Here is a 21,619-nt window from a genome sequence, read left to right as displayed (position 1 = left end):
ACATGTTAGTTGGCTTGTATACTCGCTTTCATCAGTTTCTTTCCGGTATTTAGCAACTGGGTTTTTATTCCTAAGCGTAGATGGTATGAAATTAAAATAAACCCACAAGGTCCGTGATCAAATATTGCATTTGATGAAACTTGATATACAAAATAGGACCATTTTAATTTGCTATTCCTTTTCCTTTTAATGTATCGGGCGATCAAGAACTTTTAGATCATCATTTAACGGAAATAAAGTGTATTCCATAACGTAGTACCTACCTATCAAAAAGGGATTCACATCATTTGGAGCTAGATCCTCTGGCAAGTAATGCATACTTAAAATGCACTATCTTTAACTCGCTGACTACACACACAATATGAGGTGTTATTTGTGTAAGAATGCGTTGTATAATAATTCTTAGCCTTCTTTTGAATTTTTGCAGCAATTCGTCCTAAAGTCATGCTTACTTACATGATTAAATCAAAGATTTGTCAAGGCTCTGCTTATCGAATTCTGAAATTCCACTTGCTTCAGTAATTGATACCGTTATCTCATATGATTAGAGAATGAGGTGGATCATTCGGTTTGATAATATGAAAAAGCTTTTATGAAAATTATGAAAATGTTCAATAATTGTATTAATACGTCTGTATTTGTTAATATACAATATCGAAATTTTTATTATTCCGAAGTAGCTTAAAAAAATGTAAAAAAGTAACAATGTTAGATTCGGCATATCTTCATTGAAAGGTAAAGGCACAATAATAATGAACTGAAATCTTAATCTATTTTCTAAAGCTAAAATTTATAAATCAACAGATTTCGTTTTCTGTTTTCTAAAGCTACATTTTCCCTCACTCATCACGTTTAATATTAGTGCTGCCATGCCTCACAAGTAACATAATAACGATAAGTAATGGCTCTTCCAATTTCTTATTCGACATAGGCACAAATATAATGCACTCTCTTCTTATTGCAATTTCTAAAGCTAAATTTGTCCTCACTTGGTTTAAGCGATATGATAAACGTTCTGACTTCATTGAATCACATAATACACTTTAACAATCCAAAAACTTGTAAACATTAAAAGTGTAGTACTACTACTACTACTATTATTATCCACTGATCAGGATTAGGTGAAATGGTGATGCAAATTTTCGATTTCGGTGTAAAACAGCACTTCAAATTATAATTACGAGGAATACATATAGCTAATTTAAACGGTTGTGCCTCTATGTATCAGATGTTAATTTCTATGCGGGTTTTGTGGGCTGGGCTTGAGTACTATCCGTCACATAATTCTAACGTTTTTCTAACAAAGATTTCATTGGTTGGTCGCAACGAAAGGCCAGACGCGCGCTAGTTGCAATATTATCCGTCATTCATAATGATTTGTTTAGCAGGTCCCACAAAATCCGCCTATGGCTACACCACGATTCATATGAGCTGTGTGTATTCCTGTAATTATTTATATACTTAAAGGATATAATTTTAAAATTTCACGATCCTTAAAAACACTCTCAAGCACTCCAGCAAAGTTTCTGATTGCACCGCTTTTAAAAAAAAATTCAATAATGCCTTCAGTTCAACGGTTTCTTTTCTAATAGTTAACCGATATGAATGCGTAGTTCATAGTGTAATGTACAAGAAGTAACAAAGCGATTCAATATTTTAACTATTCCTTGGGCGAATTTCCGGATATGTCGTGTTATTCGTATTGCCATTTTCTTTCAAAACTAGTTTTTCATTTGGTTTCGCGACAAGAGAAGCGGTTGTTCCCGTGTGGGTGTTGTCAGCTGTTGCCCGAGTGTCTCTGCATGGCAATTGCTTGTATTCAGCTTGGAATCCTCTTCCTCCAACCAACTGATCAGTTGCTAGGATTAACTTTACTTGTGATAGTTCTCCGGGTGGGAATGGTAGAATCTCTATATTAAGCAAGAACAAAACTATTTAGCAAATAATTTCTCCAAACCGATATAACACTCATGTAAACTGAGCCAAAATAAAAATGAACAAGGATATATAAGAATTTTAAACTTACTTGTAACTCCATTTAGCATGAACCCACAGAAGCGTCTACCTTCTATTTCTAAGTAGTCACCAACACAAGGAGCTGTTGGATCTAATGATCGTTTGGGTTCATCTTTTTCAATTTGAAAGTCGGTGAAAATCAATTCGATAGCGCAGAAACCGGGTAGTCTTTCCAGATGATATTCGCAATGAATGTTGTTTGGGTATTTGGCAGGATAATGAGGAGATTCTATTTTTCCTTCCAATTGACGCCGACAAACTTCACACGGAAGTCTACTTGGGACTCTCGGTTCATCAATTGGAAAGCTTCTTGGTGGGAATCTTTGAGGAACTGCAAAAAAAGGTTTTGTAGTGAATTTTATGAAAATTGTAATATAATTTAACTAGAAGCAAAGGCATAAAGCGTCGCCCGTCAGCCCATCTTGACATTTATATTAGTTTTCGAGCAGACATTTTTAAATACGACGAAAAACGGAGATCAAAAGCAATAAGGCCCTTCTTTAGGATTTAGGAAACCAATGTGTAAAATATTAGTGAAATCGGTTGAGGGGTTTTGCTTTTCGGGCAGCCATTTTAAAAAATGGGGGCAAATCGAACCTCAAAAGGAATTCTATTGGATAGAGGAAACCAGTGTACCAAATATTAGTGAAATCGGTAGAGAAGGATTTTGCACATCTGTCAGCCATTTAAATATATGGCGGCAAATCGAAACCCAAAAGCTGTAAAGTCTGTTTATAGGATATGGGAAACAAATGTACTGAATATTGAAAGAAATCTGTTTTGCAATGCATGGAAGATTTCTGGCCGCCATTTTTCAAAATGGCAGCCGATTGTAAAAATCTTTCTTTGTGCGTGCCTAATACTTAAGAGTAACGTGGGTTGGGCAATGTTAATCAGTCATTCAGAACTTTTGACTTAGGTAGGTATTTAGTTATTTCTTACTTAGGGGCATCCATAAATTGTCTTGAGGCCCGCAATCTGAACTTTGATGGACCCTTATAGCGAATCCTTTACCGACTAGAGCTCGATCAGTATGAAAAATAAATATCTTCTCCGTTTCGGGCAAAATAAATTCAATACGACCTATATGAAGAGATTATTTAAGTATACATGAAAGTTTCAAATTAAGGTAATTTTTAAGCATCGTAGTTACGGAAAGCAAAGTTGGTCATTCGCCCACATAATCGGAATGGTGGTCTCCCGTTTCTTCTGTTAAACTGTCCACCGGCTAACGCGTCGGAAGAAATCTCGAGGTAATCGCTTCGGCATAGAGGCATGTCGTCTTCCATGTCGAATTTAATAAATGTCAAGTCAAGAGCACAAACGTTGTTGTTCAGTCTTCGTACCTGCGGGTTATTTTATCTAAGTACTTAATTTTTCAACTAGCAATTATTATATTAATAATAGCGCATAAATCAAACTTCGAAACAAAAGTGTGCTTGAAATAGTATTGAGATTACACGCTACAATTTGTTAAAAACCTTACACCAAATCTGCAATGCATATCACGTGGAAAATTATTGTCTGAAATTGTGGGAGTTTCGATAACAAATTCTTCTTCGATGAAAAATCTGTCGCAACTGGGACGGCGAAATGGTTCCGGAGGTTTTTCAGGAAACACTGGAGTGCTCGGAAGATGAGGGGTATCTAAAGAAATGTAATATTTCAGTTAATATTGAAATAAATGTAAAACTGTTAATTTAGGAATGACGTACTGCCAGACGTTGGTTGAACGAAAGGACTTCTGCAGAACACTTGTCGACCTTCGATAAAGAAACCAGGACCGTTAATATCACTGTCCGATCTGAAGTACAGCAATTTCTCGTGGTCAAAAAAGTCGTAAGTTCCTGTAAATGATCGGCAATGAATATATTGTAGACAACAAAGAGATGTAAATAATCCCTAACTTGTAGTGTGAGGAGCTAAAGTGCCACATATTTTTCTATCTTCAATGCTGAAGTAATCTCGCAAGCAATTATGCGAGTCTTGAATCTCGAATCGCACAAAATTGAGCTCCAAACCGCAAACGTTTTTGTCTTGTTTTTCGATAATATATCGGCAAAATTGAGTTTGAGGGTATCCTATATAAAATACACGAAGAAAATATTTCTCGCTGAAATTGAGGTTATATTTTGAAGCTTTCTAAAACGATAGTTAGAGCACTTTCATAACTACCATAAGTTCATAAAATATGTTTCATAAGTTTGTGGCGAGATAAAAAACTGTGTAATTTTAAATTAGAAGTTCAAATGTTTTTTATGTAAAAAATTAACTCCTAGCATTTTACTTTTTTACCTTGTATATATATAGCATAACAAAAGATAATAAAGTTTAGTTGATTCGTGACGCTAACATGTTTTTCTGTCTCTCCGACTTACCTACCCACAATTGGTGACCCGGATAGTTTATTTTTTACACAAGCCTAAAGCAATACACGGAGAACGATATGCAAGGGAACGACGACGACGACGAGGAAACTTCTCTAACTGAACAAATTAAGTACCTAAGCGAGAAACTTAATCAAGTGATGTCTACTAAGGACTTCAACAAGGAGGAGAAGCCCGAAAGCCATGAAATTTCGCGTCTCTCAGTCAAGCTTCCTCTATTTTGGAAAGACAATCCTGACCTCTGGTTCTCCACAATAGAATCCCAATTCCGAATTAGCAGAATCACTACTGAACAAACAAGATTCGACTACGTATTACAATCCCTGGACCAAACCATCATTCCTTATGTCGCTGACATCGTCAAGGTGCCTCCGGAAAATCCTTACACAGCATTAAAGGCACGAATAATCTCTTCATTCTGCGATACGGACGAAAAAAGGCTACGCAAACTACTAAGCGGAATGCAAATCGGCGACCAGAAGCCTTCACTCTTCCTGCAAACGATGCGTCTTCAAGCTGGTTCACAAGCCAATGATGCTATACTAAAATCACTGTTCATGGACCAACTTCCTGAGCAAGTCCGAGGTATATTAGTCATGAGCAACGAAAGTAACCTAGACAAGATTGCCGCTCAAGCTGACAAGATCGTCGAGACCATCCGCCCAACCACAATATCAGCTGTTACTGCAAATAACCCAGAGGCCGACGATCCACCATCTGTTCGGCGCCTTGCTCAAGAAATCGAGGAATTGAACCAAAGGTTTGATTCATTCACCAGAGGTCGTGCTCAGTATCGTGACAGGGATCGTCGTGGCAGAGGACAAAACCGTTCACGATCTAGAGGCCGTATTTTCAATCCAAGAGGGAAGCTCTGTTTTTACCACTTCCGATTTGGGGAAAAAGCAAACAAATGTCAAGATCCTTGCGCATGGCTTCGGAACCAATCCCCACACAAGCGAATGGACCCGGAAAACTAGCAGGCCGATCGGATATGGCGACGACCGATTTCAATGGCCGGAATTCACATCGCCTTTTCATATACGACAAAACCTCGAAACGTAATTACTTAATCGACACCGGCGCTGACATATCAGTCATTCCACCCACCAAACAAGAGCGACACAATTCGAAATGCCATTTCAAGATATTTGCTGCAAACGGGACACAAATAAATACCTACGGAACCAAAATTCTTCATCTTGACCTGGGACTTAGAAGAAATTTCAAATGGACATTCGTCATCGCAGATATCCGCAAACCAATCATAGGAGCAGATTTTATATCTACTTTCCATCTATTACCCGACCTAAAAACGAGGAAATTAGTGGACAGTAAAACGTTACTGTCAGCTTACTGCAAAGTTATCCGCCATCCTGCAACCAACATAACCACAATTTTCGGAACTACAGAATTTCATAAAATTCTCGCTGAATTTCCGGAGATCGTTCGCCCATCCGGACCGTTACAAGAGCCAAAGCACAATGTCTTTCATCATATAGAGACTACCGGACCTCCAGTGGTGGAACGTGTCCGAAACCTCGACCCGAAGAGACTCGCCATAGCCAAGAAAGAATTCCAATTAATGGCGGAACAAGGCATCTGTCGACCATCTAAAAGCAACTTCGCCAGTCCACTCCACATGCAACCCAAAGGAAACGGAAATTGGCGGCCTTGTGGTGATTACCGTGCATTGAACCGACGGACTCGTCCAGACCGATATCCATTGGCATTATTGAGCAACTTTACAGCTAATTTCGCAGGCTGTAAAATTTTCTCTAAATTTGACCTGGAAAAAGCTTTCCATCAGATACCGGTACACCCACCTGACGTGCATAAAACTGCTGTTATTACTCCATTTGGACTCTGGGAATTTCTGCGCATGCCGTTTGGTCTGTGTAATTCAGCCCAGACATTCCAACGATTTATGGACGAAGTTTGCAGAAGCTTGGATTTCGTATTTGTTTACGTGGATGACGTGGTCGTAGCTTCACCTGATCGAGAGACTCACAAGAAACATCTTCGATCCCTATTTGAGCGCTTCAAAGAATATGGCATCCTTATTCATCCATCAAAATCGCAACTTGGAGTAGAAGAACTCGAATTCCTTGGATATCTCGTAAATTCAAAAGGGATTTCACCACTACCGAGCAAGGTTAAAGCCATCGTCGACTACCCGAAACCCATAACTATCGCGGACCTTCGTCGATTTTTGTGCATGGGCAATTTCTATCGTCGATGTATCAAGGACGCAGCAAGACTTCAAGCCCCTCTGAACGAATATCTTAAAGGAGCCAAAAAGAATGACAAAACAAGAATAAGCTGGACACCAGCAGCAGAGGAAGCATTCGAAGCTTGCAAGAGGGCTCTACGGGACGCTACAACGCTTTCCCACCCTAAGCATGACGCAAAACTCGCGCTTAAAGTGGACGCATCAGATTTTGCTATCGGTGCGGCACTGGAACACGACCACGGAAGCTATTCGGAACCGCTCTCTTTCTTTTCCCGCAAACTATCCATAACTCAACAAAAGTATAGCGCCTACGATCGAGAGCTTCTCGCTGCTTACTCGGCGATAAAATACTTCAAACATATGCTCGAAGGACGACAATTCACTTTGTACACGGACCACAAGCCACTCACCTTCGCGTTCAATCAGAAGCTTGACAAAGCCAGTCCAAGACAAGCCAGACATTTGGATTACATTGGTCAATTTACTACGGACATCCGACATATCGAAGGCATAAAGAATACTGTCGCAGACGCTCTCTCGCGCATAGAAATTAACTACACGGACGTCGAATCATTGGACTTCCAAAAGCTCGCAGAGGCCCAGGCATCCGACGAAGAATTAAGAGGCTTACTTGAAACGGAGACCGTATTGAAACTTAAAGCGCTCGAACTCCCAGATACACGCGCTAGTATTTGGTGTGACGTCGGAACGGAAAGAGCTAGACCATTCATCCCAGTACCTTTCCGGAAACGGGTTTTCAACAACGTTCATGGTTTATCTCATCCCGGCGTTAACCCGACCAGAAAACTTATAGCACAGCGTTTTGTATGGCCATCCATGAACTCCGATATATCAAAATGGACTCGGGAATGCATACCCTGTCAGAGGAACAAAGTTGGACGACACACAATCAGTCCACATGGTCATTTCTTAGGACCTACGCAGCGATTCTCAGACGTCCATGTCGACCTGGTCGGACCTCTGCCTCCTTCGGAAGGATATTCTTATCTGCTCACCTGCATAGATCGTTTTACTCGATGGCCCGAGGCACTCCCGATTACGAGTATCACCGCCGAGAGTGTCTGCAGAGCTTTTTACGATGGTTGGGTTTCACGTTACGGATGTCCAAATACCATATATTCTGATCGAGGACGACAGTTTACTTCCTGCCTTTTTAAGGAGCTTGCAGACCACCTGGGGGCGAAACACCAGCAAGTAACCGCTTTCCATCCCCAGTCAAACGGAATGATCGAACGCCTGCATCGACCACTTAAAGCCGCACTCGCCGCACATGGAAATAACCAGTGGACCAAGACATTACCTTCGGTTCTATTGGGGCTTCGCACGGCAGTTAAAGAGGATCTACAATCTTCTGCTGCCGAAATGCTCTACGGCGAAACACTCAGGCTGCCTGGAGATTTTTTCCACCAAGTTCCGCAGCGACAAAACCCTGACGACTTTCTTAGCTCCTTGCGCACAATCATGGAATCTGTCCGACCTAAACCTGCTTCAAATCACGCTACACAACATGTCTTCGTCAACAAAGACCTTTCAGACTGCTCGCACGTCTGGATTCGCAGCGATATGGTTCGTAAACCATTACAACCAAAATACGACGGTCCCTATCAAGTGCTCGACCGTTACGAAAAATATTTCAAGCTACGCATTAAAGGCAGAACGGACACCGTAACCATCGACCGCTTGAAACCGGCTTTTCTTGAGCAAGAAGTTCAGTTACCAGCCCTCCCGGTGGTGACGACCCTACCAACTATACCCAAGGTCTTAAAGAAAGTTACATTTGCGGACAACGAATCCTCAGATAACCATCGTACCCGTTCGGGAAAACCTTTCAAACCACGTCGTTAGCACTGGAAGGGGAATAATGTGGCGAGATAAAAAACTGTGTAATTTTAAATTAGAAGTTCAAATGTTTTTTTATGTAAAAAATTAACTCCTAGCATTTTACTTTTTTACCTTGTATATATATAGCATAACAAAAGATAATAAAGTTTAGTTGATTCGTGACGCTAACATGTTTTTCTGTCTCTCCGACTTACCTACCCACAAGTTTGTCGCTGATTACTGAGAGCTTGTCATGAAGGGACCTAAGTGAAACTTCATAGATTTTCGTAAAGCGACTCCTGGTGATCCATTGTCAAAGGCTAGGTACAGACTAAGTAGGAAGATGGATTGCTAAACCGCGTGTTGTAAATTGTCGCTTGTCGTTCTCGAACTAGCTCTCAGTAAGTCTCTAGCATTACGAAGTATATGGAACATACCTTATGATACTACCAATCTACTTCATCTAGTTATAAGTGTTCTAACTATAAAATTGCTACATTTATTATTGCAAATTGTAAAAATATCCAAACCCACGAATAATTTATTTTGAACACTGAACATAATTCCTCACCATTTGGATAGTTAAAGGAAGAGATCTCAAATTCAGTCGAAGATATTTTTCTATCACAATTTCCAGGAGGTGGTGTTTCAGTGGGAAGATACGGAGGTATACTCGGTGTTTTAGTTGGATACACCGTACAATCAACTTGTTCTCCGTCTATCTTAAATCTCGAACTGTATGGGTTCTCGGTATGGTATCTGATAAGCACTTGCGCGTTACTGAAGTCGTATTCTCTAACAGTTGTCGAAGGAAGTCTACCGCACAGCCTCTGTTCGTTAATTTCAAGAAAATCGTACTCGCATCCATTGTCAGTTGCAATATCGAACAACTGGAACCTTAGACGTAATTTACAAAATCTATTTGATATTTGTGGAACAGTATAACGGCAGTCGATGACATTGTCAACTTCATCTTCGTTTCTAGCACTTGATGGAAGTTCGGGGTTGGTAAATACAAACGTTTGGCTTCCAAGAAAACGATCGCAGTAAATTTCTGGTATGTCTGGTGTTGGTGATCTCGTTGAGACTTCGTATGCTGTAGAAAACTGTGGATTAGCAGAGAATATTTTATGCATGGTGAATTTTGGTATAATATTTACGTGGCGTTGTTTTGTAACTGTTGCAAGGAATTTGGCGATACGTAGCGTCAAAGCCTCTACCCTCGTCGTAATTATCGCTGACCATTTGAATGACAACTGCATTCCATTTGTCCTCAAATACCACAGTTTCTGAAATTTATTTAATAATTGTAAGAGAAAGGTTGTAAATTTTTTTGCTGGAGACTTATTGCTGTATTATCATTTTAAGAACGTAAAGGAGCTGTTCAACACGTCTTCTTTTTTATCCATTCGTTTGAAGAAGCTCTCTGTTCCACTTCCCAAGCAGTACAATTATATGCATTGCAAATGCAACTTCAACGCAAAGAAAAAACATTTCGGTAACTTACTAGTGTGTCCTTGAAGTTGTTCTCCACAGTATCGAACGCCGTTAATTTCAACGTAATCTTCATAGCAAACGAGATTAGATCCTCCTGATGGTTTCAGTTGAAATGTTGGGAATGATAATTCTACGTTGCAAAAACCCGGTAATGCCTCGATCTTGAATTTGCACATCGAATTTCTAGGGTAAGGGTTAGGATAGTTGAGACTGTTGAAACGACCGCTTATGTCTTTGAATGAATATACGCATGGAGATCTTGGAATGTCGGGAATAGATGGCTGAGGAATAACTGAATGGCAAAAGAAAATGTTGTCAACCATCAATGCAATGTAATACATTTTCCATTATTTATGGTCTAAATTCTTTGGAAATTTCTATTAACATGAACCATGAGTTAATAGATATATACTTATAAATGTAGAACCTAAATAGTGCATTATCGTCAATATGAAAAAATGTTGTATTCTAGAGCGTCTTCGCCTTAACCCCACAGTCTGTATCTCTAACGTTAATACGTCTTACCTCGTGATTGGCTTAAGGCCAGGGCACTTAATATTTGACAGTGAGGTCAACACTTTAATATCATAATGTTCCCAATTCGTGCTTAAACATGAAATATCGATTTAAAATATCGTAAAGGATACCCTATTTTCCCATTGTCTAATAGTCTAATAGCTAAACATGGCCCTATCTTTTCTAATGTTTATATTCAATTTTGGATAAAATACTTGAGGTTAACAATTTTAATATTTTAGGTTTTATTTTTTTCATTCATCAGAAGACTGATAATACTATTCCATTTAGTCTGAACTGCAAGTAACACTCAACTACATAATCTCACAAATTGTTTGCCCCACATAATATTAAGAGCCAGAGTTTTGTTGCTTCTAATGTTAGAGTCGTCGCTAATTTTTTTAGTATTTCAAAATGGTAACTAGTTATCGAAATATTCATAAAATACTTTACCGGGTGTAGTCAAAGTACCACAGTCAATTTGTCGAACACGAAGTAAATATCCTGGTCCGCTTTGTCTATTATTCGATTTAAATCGGATTACTTTCTCAAATGGCAAAAAGTCGAATGTTCCTGTTGAAGAAGCTCACTCATTAAAATCAATGTATCGATAACGTTCTCTTTGTGCCTAAACTAAACTAGGACATTACTTTTGGCAGTGCGTGGAAGTGTTCCGCAAAATCTCTTATTATCTATTTCAAGATAGTCGTTTGTGCAACGGTCACTACTTTCTATGGCAAATGCTGCAAACTCTACTTCCAAGGCACATACGTTAGACGAATACTTTCTTATAGTGTATCTACAATCCAAGTTTCGTTCGTAGTTTTTAGGATAGCCTTCGCTTCTGATCGCAAAACGACGACCCGTGTAAACTCTGTCACATTTGTTGGATATTGGTGAAGTCACTGGGTAATCTAAGGAATAAATGTTGTTTAATAATGTATTTGAGTTAAACAAAGGTTCGAATTATCTTTTTGACTATACCTGTAGATCCCGATGAGGTTCCTCTGCAAGGAAGTTGTTTCAATTTAATTCTAAAACCCGTTCTGGACGAAGCAGCGTCAGAATTGAATCTTATTATTTTTTGGCGATTACGAAAATCATAAATCCCTGAAACACGGTGAAAAATATTTTTAGCCGACGCCTCTTGAAAATTTACTTGATGTAATCGTACTTGTCATGTTGGTTGGTAAAGTTCCGCATAGCCTTTCTCCTTCAATCAGCAGATAATCATATTCACAACCAGAGCTTGATTCAACATCGAAATTCAAGACTTGTACTTTCAATTCACAAATATTTGCCGACGCCTTGACCACGACATAGCTGCAATTGAGGTTGTTAGGGTATTTGTTGGGGTAAGACGGACTCTTCACTACAGAGTCTTTTTCTCTGATGTATTGGCGACAAACTTTTGCTGGAGGCTTAGTGTAATACGTGGGTGTAGTCGGGTATGTTGGCCTACGATAAAAAATAGTTTCATATTTGCAATCTAATCAACTAGCATAAAAGGTTTATGCGTTACCTAGGTCTTTGCGTTGTAGTTGTCGGTCTTCTCGTTGGCCTTGTCGTTGGCTCCTCTTCCTCACAGTCAATCTGCCTAGCAATCACTTTAAAACCGAAATCGTAATGCATAGAATCAGAATGAAAGTAAATGGTCTTCGTGGCTGTGTCAAAAGTAAATGTTCCTGAAAATGGAAGACAAATTGTAATTTTAGTTGCTGGTCATTGCATATCCTTATAATACTGAATATAAGTTTGGGTCTGCCTTAGGCAATTTTAGCTTCATGTGTGAAAGATTTAAGACACTACTGCGCTTTTTTCGTTTAAAGGGATTCCAAAGAATGAAGCGGCGGGTGGGTAAATATTATTTGAAATATGTCAGAGGCACGTGACCGAGGACAGGCGTGGCCCGATGAAACTTGGTTTGGTTTATTTCGAAAACTAACACTTCAAAAAAATGGAATTGCAATATCGAGAAAACAAGGACTAGGTCGCTTTTTATACGAAGTCTTTTGATCTTGGCGTCAAGTGGTACCTGTGACGTATTTCAAATACTTTTTACCAACCCACTGCTGCCTTATTTGGAGTCCCTTTCAAGGTACATCCTGCAAACATGAATAAAGTGCACTACTGTGATTTTTCTTCCTTGATTAATTCTGATTACTGATAGACATAACAGTGGGCGTTGGTTTAGTTTTTTGCCAAATCCGCCAATAAGTGACGCCACTCTACCCTTTTCAAATTATTCTTTGACCCATACTTATGTATAGTTTTCTAGGACTGTGGCCCCAGTTAGATATAGCGGTTCAAGGGTAAATAGCAATATTGTACTAACTTCTAGCTCTACTTGGCAATTTTCCACAAAACCTATTATTATCAACTTCGAAATAATCCGCTACGCAATTTTCATCTTCTTCAAGTTTAAAGTCGACGAAAGTTAACTCCAAGGCGCAAACATTCGGCGAATTTTTAAGGATTAGGTACCGACAATCAACTCCTTCGGGGTAACTGTCAGGGTAAGAGGAACTTTTCAACATGAACTCTTTCTCTGTAAATACTGCGTCGCATGACTCGGGAACTCTGATTCCAGAGGGAAGTGTTGTCGTTAACGGTGCCACGGTTGTAGTTGAGGTAGTAGAGATGGAAGGAACAGTTGGACTTTGGCATGGAATTTGGCGAATTGTTATGTGAAATCCTTTATTGGTTTCATTGGCGTCGGTGTGGAAAAGCATTCTCAATTCACTGCCTCGGAAATCGTACGATCCTTGGGCGAGAATGATAAAAAAGCAGATGAAAATGTTATTATGGTATTATGTTATTTTAATAACATCAAAGGTACGGTATGTGCCGTTCTGCTAGACGGGGAACATGCAACTTGAGAAGTCATATATGACACTTAATAAAAATCATTACTAATTGTTTGTTTCAGGGTAAACTAATAATTAGTCATTCAACGAAAATGTTTTGTTGAAACGCTGGTAATAAGAATGGAAGATTCTGAGATAAAGATAGTGGATGCTATCATTCGGTACACATCTAGTCTATCTTCCCATGGATTAACTAACGCTAGGGATTGTTCACTAACCGTGTTTCCCATGTATTTCTATCGCCAACTTCATGTTCCGAATTATTCCTTGATTCTCCTCTTCATTCCCCCAACTTATTGGACCAAAACGGATGTAGATATAGCGCCATCTCTAGGCAAAATAAATAGTTTTTGCGGATTTTAAAGATGGCGGCGCCCAATTTTAGGTGGGATTTTAATTTTGACGTCATAGGACACGTGATATTTGGTCCAATTTTCTTGTAACTTCCGGTTAGGGATAGTAGCTGCTGCTAGGGGGTGTTTGGAACATGCATACTTAGTCTTTTAGGGGAACGAACAATCCCTAGCGTTAGTTAACCCATGATCTCCCTGACACACCTTCAATATAGGAAATATGAAGCCCCCTTTTCGTTGAAACATTTTCAGCATCCTTTGTTGGATTTGTATCGTCAGTAATGACTTGGGGATCATTCTTACATAATCTCTAGTTAGTGGATTTTTGGTTTAAAGGTTCTCTATACATGTAGCATTAGGCTTTATATTTCTTCTCAGAAATTATTCTTATTATAGAGGTGTAATGCATGCACTCATCTATAAAGAATAACTTACTTTGGGTGCCTTCGGGTGTGCTTCCACATAGCTTAAAATTGTCAACTTGCAGGAAGTCGTATTGGCATACATCTCCTGTTTGTATGGAGAAATCTCTGAAAGTAATTTGCAGCCGACAAATATCAATAGCAGAGTCTTTTCTTATGGTGTAGCGACAGTCTAATCCGTTCTCGTATTGAGTTGGATATCCTGGACTGAATATATCCGCTTGTAAATCTTCAATAGTCTGGTCACATTCCGTTAAGCTGCCTGTGTCACTTGGTTCTTTGGTTTCTTTAGAGCATTCCACTTGTTCTACTCTTGCCAGAAATCCAGGGCGACCTGTAGCGCTATCTGAGTGAAACTGAATCGTCTTTTCGGGTGTATCAAAATTATAAGTCTCTGAAAATTTAATCGTACATTTTAATGAGCATTGAAAGATACTTTTATGCTGCTTTTTAGTATGAGGCTTTAGGAGTAATTGAGAGTAAGGCTATCCTAGCGACTAGCATAATTGGCCGCAGGTTGCAGAAACTTTGTATGGAAGGATGATCAAGCACCTCTAAACAATAGTTTGCCCTTTCAATCTCTCTGATATTCAGAGAAGTGCATTGTGGGTTAGACACATTGCAGCTAGTCGACATAAAAAACCCTGATTGACTATGAAATGTCTAGCTATTTTATTTGTGGACTTTGATCACTTGTGAATTTATTCCGTTAATATAAGTTTCTTACAAGCACTATCAACCCGAATTCCCTTTTTCTACCAGCAGAATTGCAGAACTCTGATAGAATTTTAAATATAGTTTAGCTCTTTCCACGATTTTGTTGCTCAAGAGATATGCTCAAGGATGTGGTTTATTGACACTCCTAAAGTCTTTATTATACACTTGTTAAAATGTAAACGTACTTGTAAAATCCGCTGGAAGATTCCCGCACAACTTATCATTTTCGCCTTGAACTAACAAGTAGTCATTCTGGCAAGTTCCTCCTGTGTCATTATCCACATTGTCTTCAACGTCAAATGTGACGAATGTTACTTTAAGTTGGCAAACGTTATCCGAAGACTTGGTTATTTTGTATTTGCAATCCAAATCATTTGGATACATTTCGGGATGTTCTGGGCTTTCCATCGTAAAAATTCGATCTTTGAAGTCCATATCACAAGATGCCCTTGACGAAGAACTTTCTGCAATTTGAAATAATATAATGAGTGTAAAGAAAAATGCATAAATCATGTTATGAAATGCCAACCAGTGGGTTCCAAAGGCTCGAAACATGGAAGTTGCCGATAGCGTAAATGGAATCCTTTTCGAACAGTGCTTCCGTCAGTTTTGAATACAAAAACCAAAGAACCCTTATTTCCGAAATTCAGAAGTTCTGGGATAAAAATGCATATTGTTTATTAAAATAAAGTCGAATCGTAACTCTTCAATGTATCTGCATGGGACTGCAGCAGAGCCTATATAATCCACACGAACAACGTGCTATCTTCGTTCCATAAGTGAGCACATATAAGGAGAGACAGAGGGAATAGGGAAGGTAACTATATCGGTACAGCCCGATATCTCTCTCACGCGCAATTATCTCGGCGCACAACCGATGAGCCAGACGTCATGTCATCCTTGAGAATACTAGCCATAAACCAACTTCTCTGATTTTTTTCCTCTCTGTGGCGACGATTACGCATGTGCGGAACTCTGATACAAAGCCACAGCTCGGTACCGGTTTTGAAGGGGGGGTAACGGAGAATTTGGTTCTATCATAGATGTTCCTCCTAACAGGGACACACTAAAGCCTTGCTCTACTGTGATTTATATCCTTCGTCGAGTTGAGTTGTGGTTAGAGATAGAAATCACAGTAGGCAATGGTTTCTATCAATAGGAAGCGCCCTTTTGCCGTTTTGTTAAGATTGCGTGCTCGTACGCAAATATTATTTATAACCCATACATATAGGGAGAGTATTACTGGTCTATGGTTCAAATTATTTTCAACGAACTTACGTCTCTCTCCTAAATGCTGACTTCCGCATAATCGCCTTCCGTCTATCATCAAGTAATCCGCGTCACAATCGGGAGTGTAATGAACATCAAAATCGATGAAATCCAGTTGCAGGCGACACATCTGAGGGCTGAATCTGTCAACCGTGTATGTGCACAGTAAATTGTTCCTGTAATCATCGGGATACCCGTAACTGCTGATATCGCCTTCGGGCCGATCAGAACAAATGGCGCAATTTGGCGGAGGAGGTAGTTCTAAAGAGTGCTTAGTAAGTTATTGTACCACAAAATATGAAAGGCCTTTCACACCAGCCATATTTAACCTACAACTAGTTTGAGACGAATGAATAACAATTGGCCCAGTTTCTAAAATTAATACCTTGCAAGATAAAAGGGGTTGAAGACTTGACAATTTGTCGCGCCAACAAGAGTAAATTATACCCCACGTGATAGTCAGTAGTGTTTGGACTTTTTTCAGTGTTGTGGAAATCTACATAACGGACTGAACATCCCTTTTATTGCAGGCTTTTACTGAGAATTAAGCTTAATATTTCTGAGAGAGGCTAAAAATTATTTTTAATGACTTTTAAATTAAAGACACGTTAAATTTATTTACATTCATAACATAATGCACGGTAATTGAACCTCGATTAAAATTGGACATTGGATTCTATATAGAATGTGAAGAACTAATGGTACTTGGTAATTAGGCTGGTTTGACATATGCCCTTAAGGGCAGTGGTATTACTCACCATTTTGAGGATGACAATCAGTTATCTGTCGAGTTCTTAGACTAAAACCCGAACGAGTAGTTTGCCGGTCAGTGACAAAACGAACCAGCTTTTCGTATTCGTTAAACATAAATACTTCTGTAAATACAAGTCACGTTTAATTTTAAGAGAAAAATGGATTTTAACGAGTGAACAAGAATGGTGTCCTTACTAATTGCATTTGGAGGTAGTGATCCACAAATCCGTTCCCCATTAATCTCTAAGAAATCGTAAATGCAACCGTCACTTTGTTCAACGTCAAATCGAAGAAACGTGATTTCCAGACCGCAAACATCAGGAGAGACTTGTCTGAAGACATAACGACAGTCAACATCATCACCGTAGTCCTCCGGAAAATTGGGGCTCGTTAATATACTTTCTTTGTCCAGAAAGTCCGTTGGCCCGCATGATTCAGCAGATGGTGATTTTTCTACAAAAATGTTGAATTTAGTTTTAGTTATAGATTAGTGGTTTTCGTGCAGGCCTACGTCCTAAATGTAATTAACCAACTTGTAAAGAAGATTTTAGTATATCGAAAAAAAAAATAAAATACTAAATGAAGTATTGTTGAGAAATAAGTAAAATTATATTACACAGGATGTTTCTGATAAGTCTGCAATTTAAAAGGGTCACACTGGTTGGAAAGGGTCAAAGAACATTTAGTTGCGGATATATGGGCTCGAAAACATTGACCACTAAAACCTGAAACGGTTTAAATGAGGAGGAAAAAATATCAGCCTGCCCATCTTGTTTAACAATAATGACGATTTCAATAGCATTCAATTTAAGAATAACATTGAACCTTCATCTAGCTGATGTTTACTATTAAATGGGTAGAATTTTGTTTACTATGGTAGTACACTTCTGCCATGAAAATTGTCTAATACTTCTAAACAAGATGAGCGGATTTATTTGTCTTACTCCTCATGAGTAACGTGCCCATTTGTAGAGTCATCGCTCATGGGCAAGGTACGAACAAATGCCACCCTATCAGACCCAGCGGTTTAAATTCTAAAATCCTTTACTGCTAACTTCACTATGAGACGTTGAAAATCTTTGTATTTGCACACAAAAACACAAATACTGACCATTGGCTGGCGGACATGAACCTGGGCGCCGTCTAACTTCGATCCAAAATCCTTTACCCGAAACTTGGCGATCAGAGTGAAAATTAAACGTGATCTCGGAAAGTGAACGTTCAAATGGCACCACCTCTGAAATTTCGATCTTTATGTAAGTTTCAGTCAAACATTTATTGTCGAAATGACGTGTATTTTACCAGATCGTCCCTGATGATCACGACCGCAAAATCGTCGACCAGCTACAGCCAAGAAATCATGATTACAGGTGTCCGAAGCCACATCACCACGGCCTCTCAGATCGCTTATTTCATCGCCTTGTAAATCGAAAACGTGGAAAATGATTTCTAATTGGCATTCATCGTCGCTAACTCTCTTAACCCGATAAGTGCAGTCTAGTTCTGCTCTGTACGGAAGCGGGTATCCGTAACTAGTGAAATTTCCTTCCCCTTCATAAAGACAGAAGTCACAAATGGGTCCTCTTGGGCTGATAATAGATGTTGCGACTCGTCCTGAAAAGACATAAAATTTTAATGTCAAAAATTTAGTCTCAAATTTTATGCACGAATTGTGGCAAATGCTTAGCGGTTTTAAGACATTTTAGTACTGCCGTATGAAAGTTTCTAGAGAATACTAACTCAAGAAACCTTAAGCAAATATAAGTGAATTTCAAAGTTTTAAGCTGTTTTAAAACTTTGAAAAAAGAATTGAAGTTATTAATACCGTCTGCCGGATTTTACCTCTGTCATAAAATAGATTAAAATATAATACTTCAAATCCTCTTTCAATTGAAAAGGGAAAGGTTTAGAGTGTGATTCCCTTAAGGCCTAGCATTTCGATCTTTTAAAACACCATAAAGATCAATGTTTCTAATAGGTCATTCCAAAAAATACTTGAAGAGAAACCCACGCACTGGCTCGGGACCGCCATCGGAATCTATTTCCTTTGCTCCAAGAGACAACTCCAGATGGAGCTCGCATTCACTATACTTGGGAGGCTGTGCCTCTTGCAATGCTTCTTGCGGCGAGAAAAATAGCCTCCGATGGCGGCCCTGCCCCCTCTGGTGTTTGCTTCTCTTATATCATTAATGGATTGGTCTATTTATGTAGCAGCAAATTTTTCCCGAAGTCTACTTGTTGAAATCTTTTATGTTAATGATATTTACATTCTGCGTTCAAACTATATTATCCACCCACAAATGGTTTGTTAGTTCCAAGTTCTTAAGTTTTTCAAAGTAAACTGTGTTATCGAGAACATAAAATCTCTATGTCAACTCTCGACCTTTCGGTTTCCGCTTAAACTATACTTAATTAAGGCCGTGGTTGTTAAGATGCTCATTTAATTTTAAGATGACACTGAAGTTTATAGACCTCTGATTTTAACAAGAGATGGTGAGGCGTATCGCTTTGAAGGAAAAATATCAAGATGATAAAATTTCTAAAGTGTAATTGTCGAAAGCATTTCCGTTTTTAGAAAGTATAATAGAAATAAAACACCATTGTTAAAAAAATATTAACAAGGTAAACTTATTCCGGGCTGTTTCATTATAAAGAAACATAAAAAGAAGAACGATAAAGTTTGGGGGTTGCGAAAATGAAAAGGGTTGTGATATGCCTTCTTGAAACTGAAGCTTTTATTCTTCTCCTCGGAACCATGACCCGCTTAGTTTCAGAATATATTCTAGTTAAAATAAAACTATGCGTTGGCATTTTATCATATCAACTAAGTGATATAATCATTATGAGAAATTTATAATTGCTAGCACTTACGAATGACCAGCTTAGCATACATCCTAACAGTCTTGTTGTGTTTACGTAAATGTTTTGAACTAGCTAAAGGTCTGGAAACCCTGATGAGGTTTCTGTCTATGTAGACGCCATTACTAAAAAGTCTTTGGACCCACCAAAGTGAAAAGGATGATGTTGTTTTATAGAAACAAATATCTTTTTCAACCTTCAAATTCAATAAACCGATGAGTAATTTGGGGTTAAGCATAATGGTAAAATGTTTCAGTTATTGAATGCGATAGGACAATCTTAAAAGGGTTTATGGCTAGGGGCTCCCGGACCCAAATTTGAGTAACTCAACCAAGTCACTTCTAAAGCTTTCCCCTGGTGTCACTGATATTGACTATAAAGTTTGGTCAATTTCGGTGACGTATTGTGTCTATGAGTAAACAATAAATATACAAATTATTTACTGAAAGATATATATATAAGCAGGAATACATAGATTTTGTTTACTTAGACCCTTTAAGTGGTCATCTGATTTAAGGTAAGGGGAAGGGCTTAAATCTTTGTTAAACCGTCCGCTCCACCTTCCTAGGACAACCGTCGACCCAAGGTTTACTGGTTCAGGTTATGCAAAGAGAACTCGTTTACACTTGGGTTCGACACTCATAGGTCATATGAGTCTCGGCGTGGGTCGTTTGCTATGTCGATGTCACGTGGATACTAAGTTCAGGGGTGACGGTTTCTACACCTCCCTTTATTTTCAAGCATAAAGGTCCAGAAAATGACATGTTAAAGATTACAAGTAGAACAAATCTATGTGTTCCTCACATAGGGTATAACTGAATGGTTTCTATGAGTGTTGAATTGAATTTGACCCGCTGACATGTTTAACGCCCCTGGTTTATATTGAACACTCATCACACAACCGCAGACAGGAAGCTTACAATATTTGATAGTTGAAAATTAATTGAAAAAATAATTAAGCTCTATATAACCATATTTAAGTAGTTTACTTCCGTCATATTATAATTCAATTCAGTTCCATTTAATCGTACTTAAATTAAGCTCATCCTATTCTTCGTGTTATTTCGATCACCTTTTCGATTAGAGCGATGGGAAAAGTACGACCTTGAATGATTCACCGATAACGAAAGATAAACACCGGACAATGTTAACTCAAGGCTAATGATCCGCGTACGACACGCTTCAATAACCTACTACCATATTACGATACTTGAACAATGTGTGAAATGTCAGGTTCAGATGGATAAGACAAGCCGAATTGCATTCAGAATTTTAAAATTTCAGCCCTTAGAAGAATTTTCACTGCCATTTTAACTTTCTTAATTTTTTATATTAAAATTTTACATTTTGAAACCCTTTTTTTTTAGGAAAAAATAAACACGGTTTGTTGAATATTTACATTATGCAACAGAGTAGGATAATATTATTCAAATGCCATGTAATTTGTTACCAATTATATTTAAATCTCACTTTTATGGATATACTTAGGCCTATATGATTTTGGTGACAAGTATTTTATCGTGAGGATTTTTGTAAAATATTCACTTCTAGTCGATGTCGCTAATAGGTTAGTGCATCAAATTTTAAACTTTGATTTTTTTATGGTACGTTTAGCTTAAGCGATTAAAAATGCTTGTCTGCGTATTTCAATCCTACTTCAGATGTTGTAAGCACTAACACGAAAAGTAATTCTTAATACAACGAAGTAATTGCGTGTTAAATTTGTGAAACTTTAGGCCTACAGAATTTTAAATTTTCAAGGAATATCTGTACCTTTATTTGCTCTGACTGAAATTATCTTGTATTTGCAGTAGTTAGGTTTATCAGTTTCGTTCCTTATAAGTAATTCACATTGCTTTTTAACGATGTCGTTTTATAACGGTCGTTATCT

General features: G+C 38.4%; 1 protein-coding gene across 1 annotated transcript; it reads right to left on the bottom strand.

Annotated features, from left to right (window-relative positions):
- Positions 1-678: 678 nt before the first annotated feature.
- Positions 679-19,762, bottom strand: LOC149678590 (cubilin-like). Its single transcript, XM_089835893.1, has 25 exons — positions 19,741-19,762; positions 18,172-18,483; positions 17,981-18,106; positions 17,065-17,322; positions 16,875-16,991; positions 16,126-16,377; positions 15,377-15,502; positions 15,033-15,311; positions 14,144-14,524; positions 12,824-13,252; positions 12,011-12,173; positions 11,663-11,946; positions 11,473-11,598; positions 11,139-11,402; positions 10,942-11,061; positions 9,983-10,264; positions 9,636-9,764; positions 9,047-9,571; positions 3,924-4,097; positions 3,732-3,863; positions 3,503-3,663; positions 3,170-3,362; positions 2,959-3,099; positions 2,027-2,347; positions 679-1,910 (listed from the first exon to the last, which is right to left on the bottom strand). Exons 1-25 carry the CDS (start codon positions 19,760-19,762, stop codon positions 1,657-1,659), a joined length of 5,571 nt encoding a protein of 1,856 aa, XP_089692019.1. The 3' UTR covers positions 679-1,656.
- Between the last annotated feature and the right edge of the window lie 1,857 nt (positions 19,763-21,619).

Source organism: Phalangium opilio, unplaced genomic scaffold (assembly GCF_054372755.1).
Source record: "Phalangium opilio isolate 3A_F unplaced genomic scaffold, DU_Popi_V2 ptg000042l_1, whole genome shotgun sequence".
Lineage (NCBI taxonomy): Eukaryota > Metazoa > Arthropoda > Arachnida > Opiliones > Phalangiidae > Phalangium > Phalangium opilio.
The sequence above is the reverse complement of the archived record's forward strand: the minus strand, read 5'-3'. Positions and strand labels throughout refer to the sequence as shown.

Bases quoted from the DNA above. Each gene is read 5' to 3' on its own strand.
- LOC149678590 (XM_089835893.1), bottom strand. From the start codon at position 19,762: ATGTATGCTAAGCTGGTCATTC. The intron at 17,323-17,980 runs GTCAGTATTTGT...ACATTTTTGTAG, and splicing joins TTCATGTCCGCCAGCCAATG to AAAAATCACCATCTGCTGAA. The intron at 3,100-3,169 runs GTAACTACGATG...CTCTTCATATAG, and splicing joins AATGACCAACTTTGCTTTCC to GTCGTATTGAATTTATTTTG.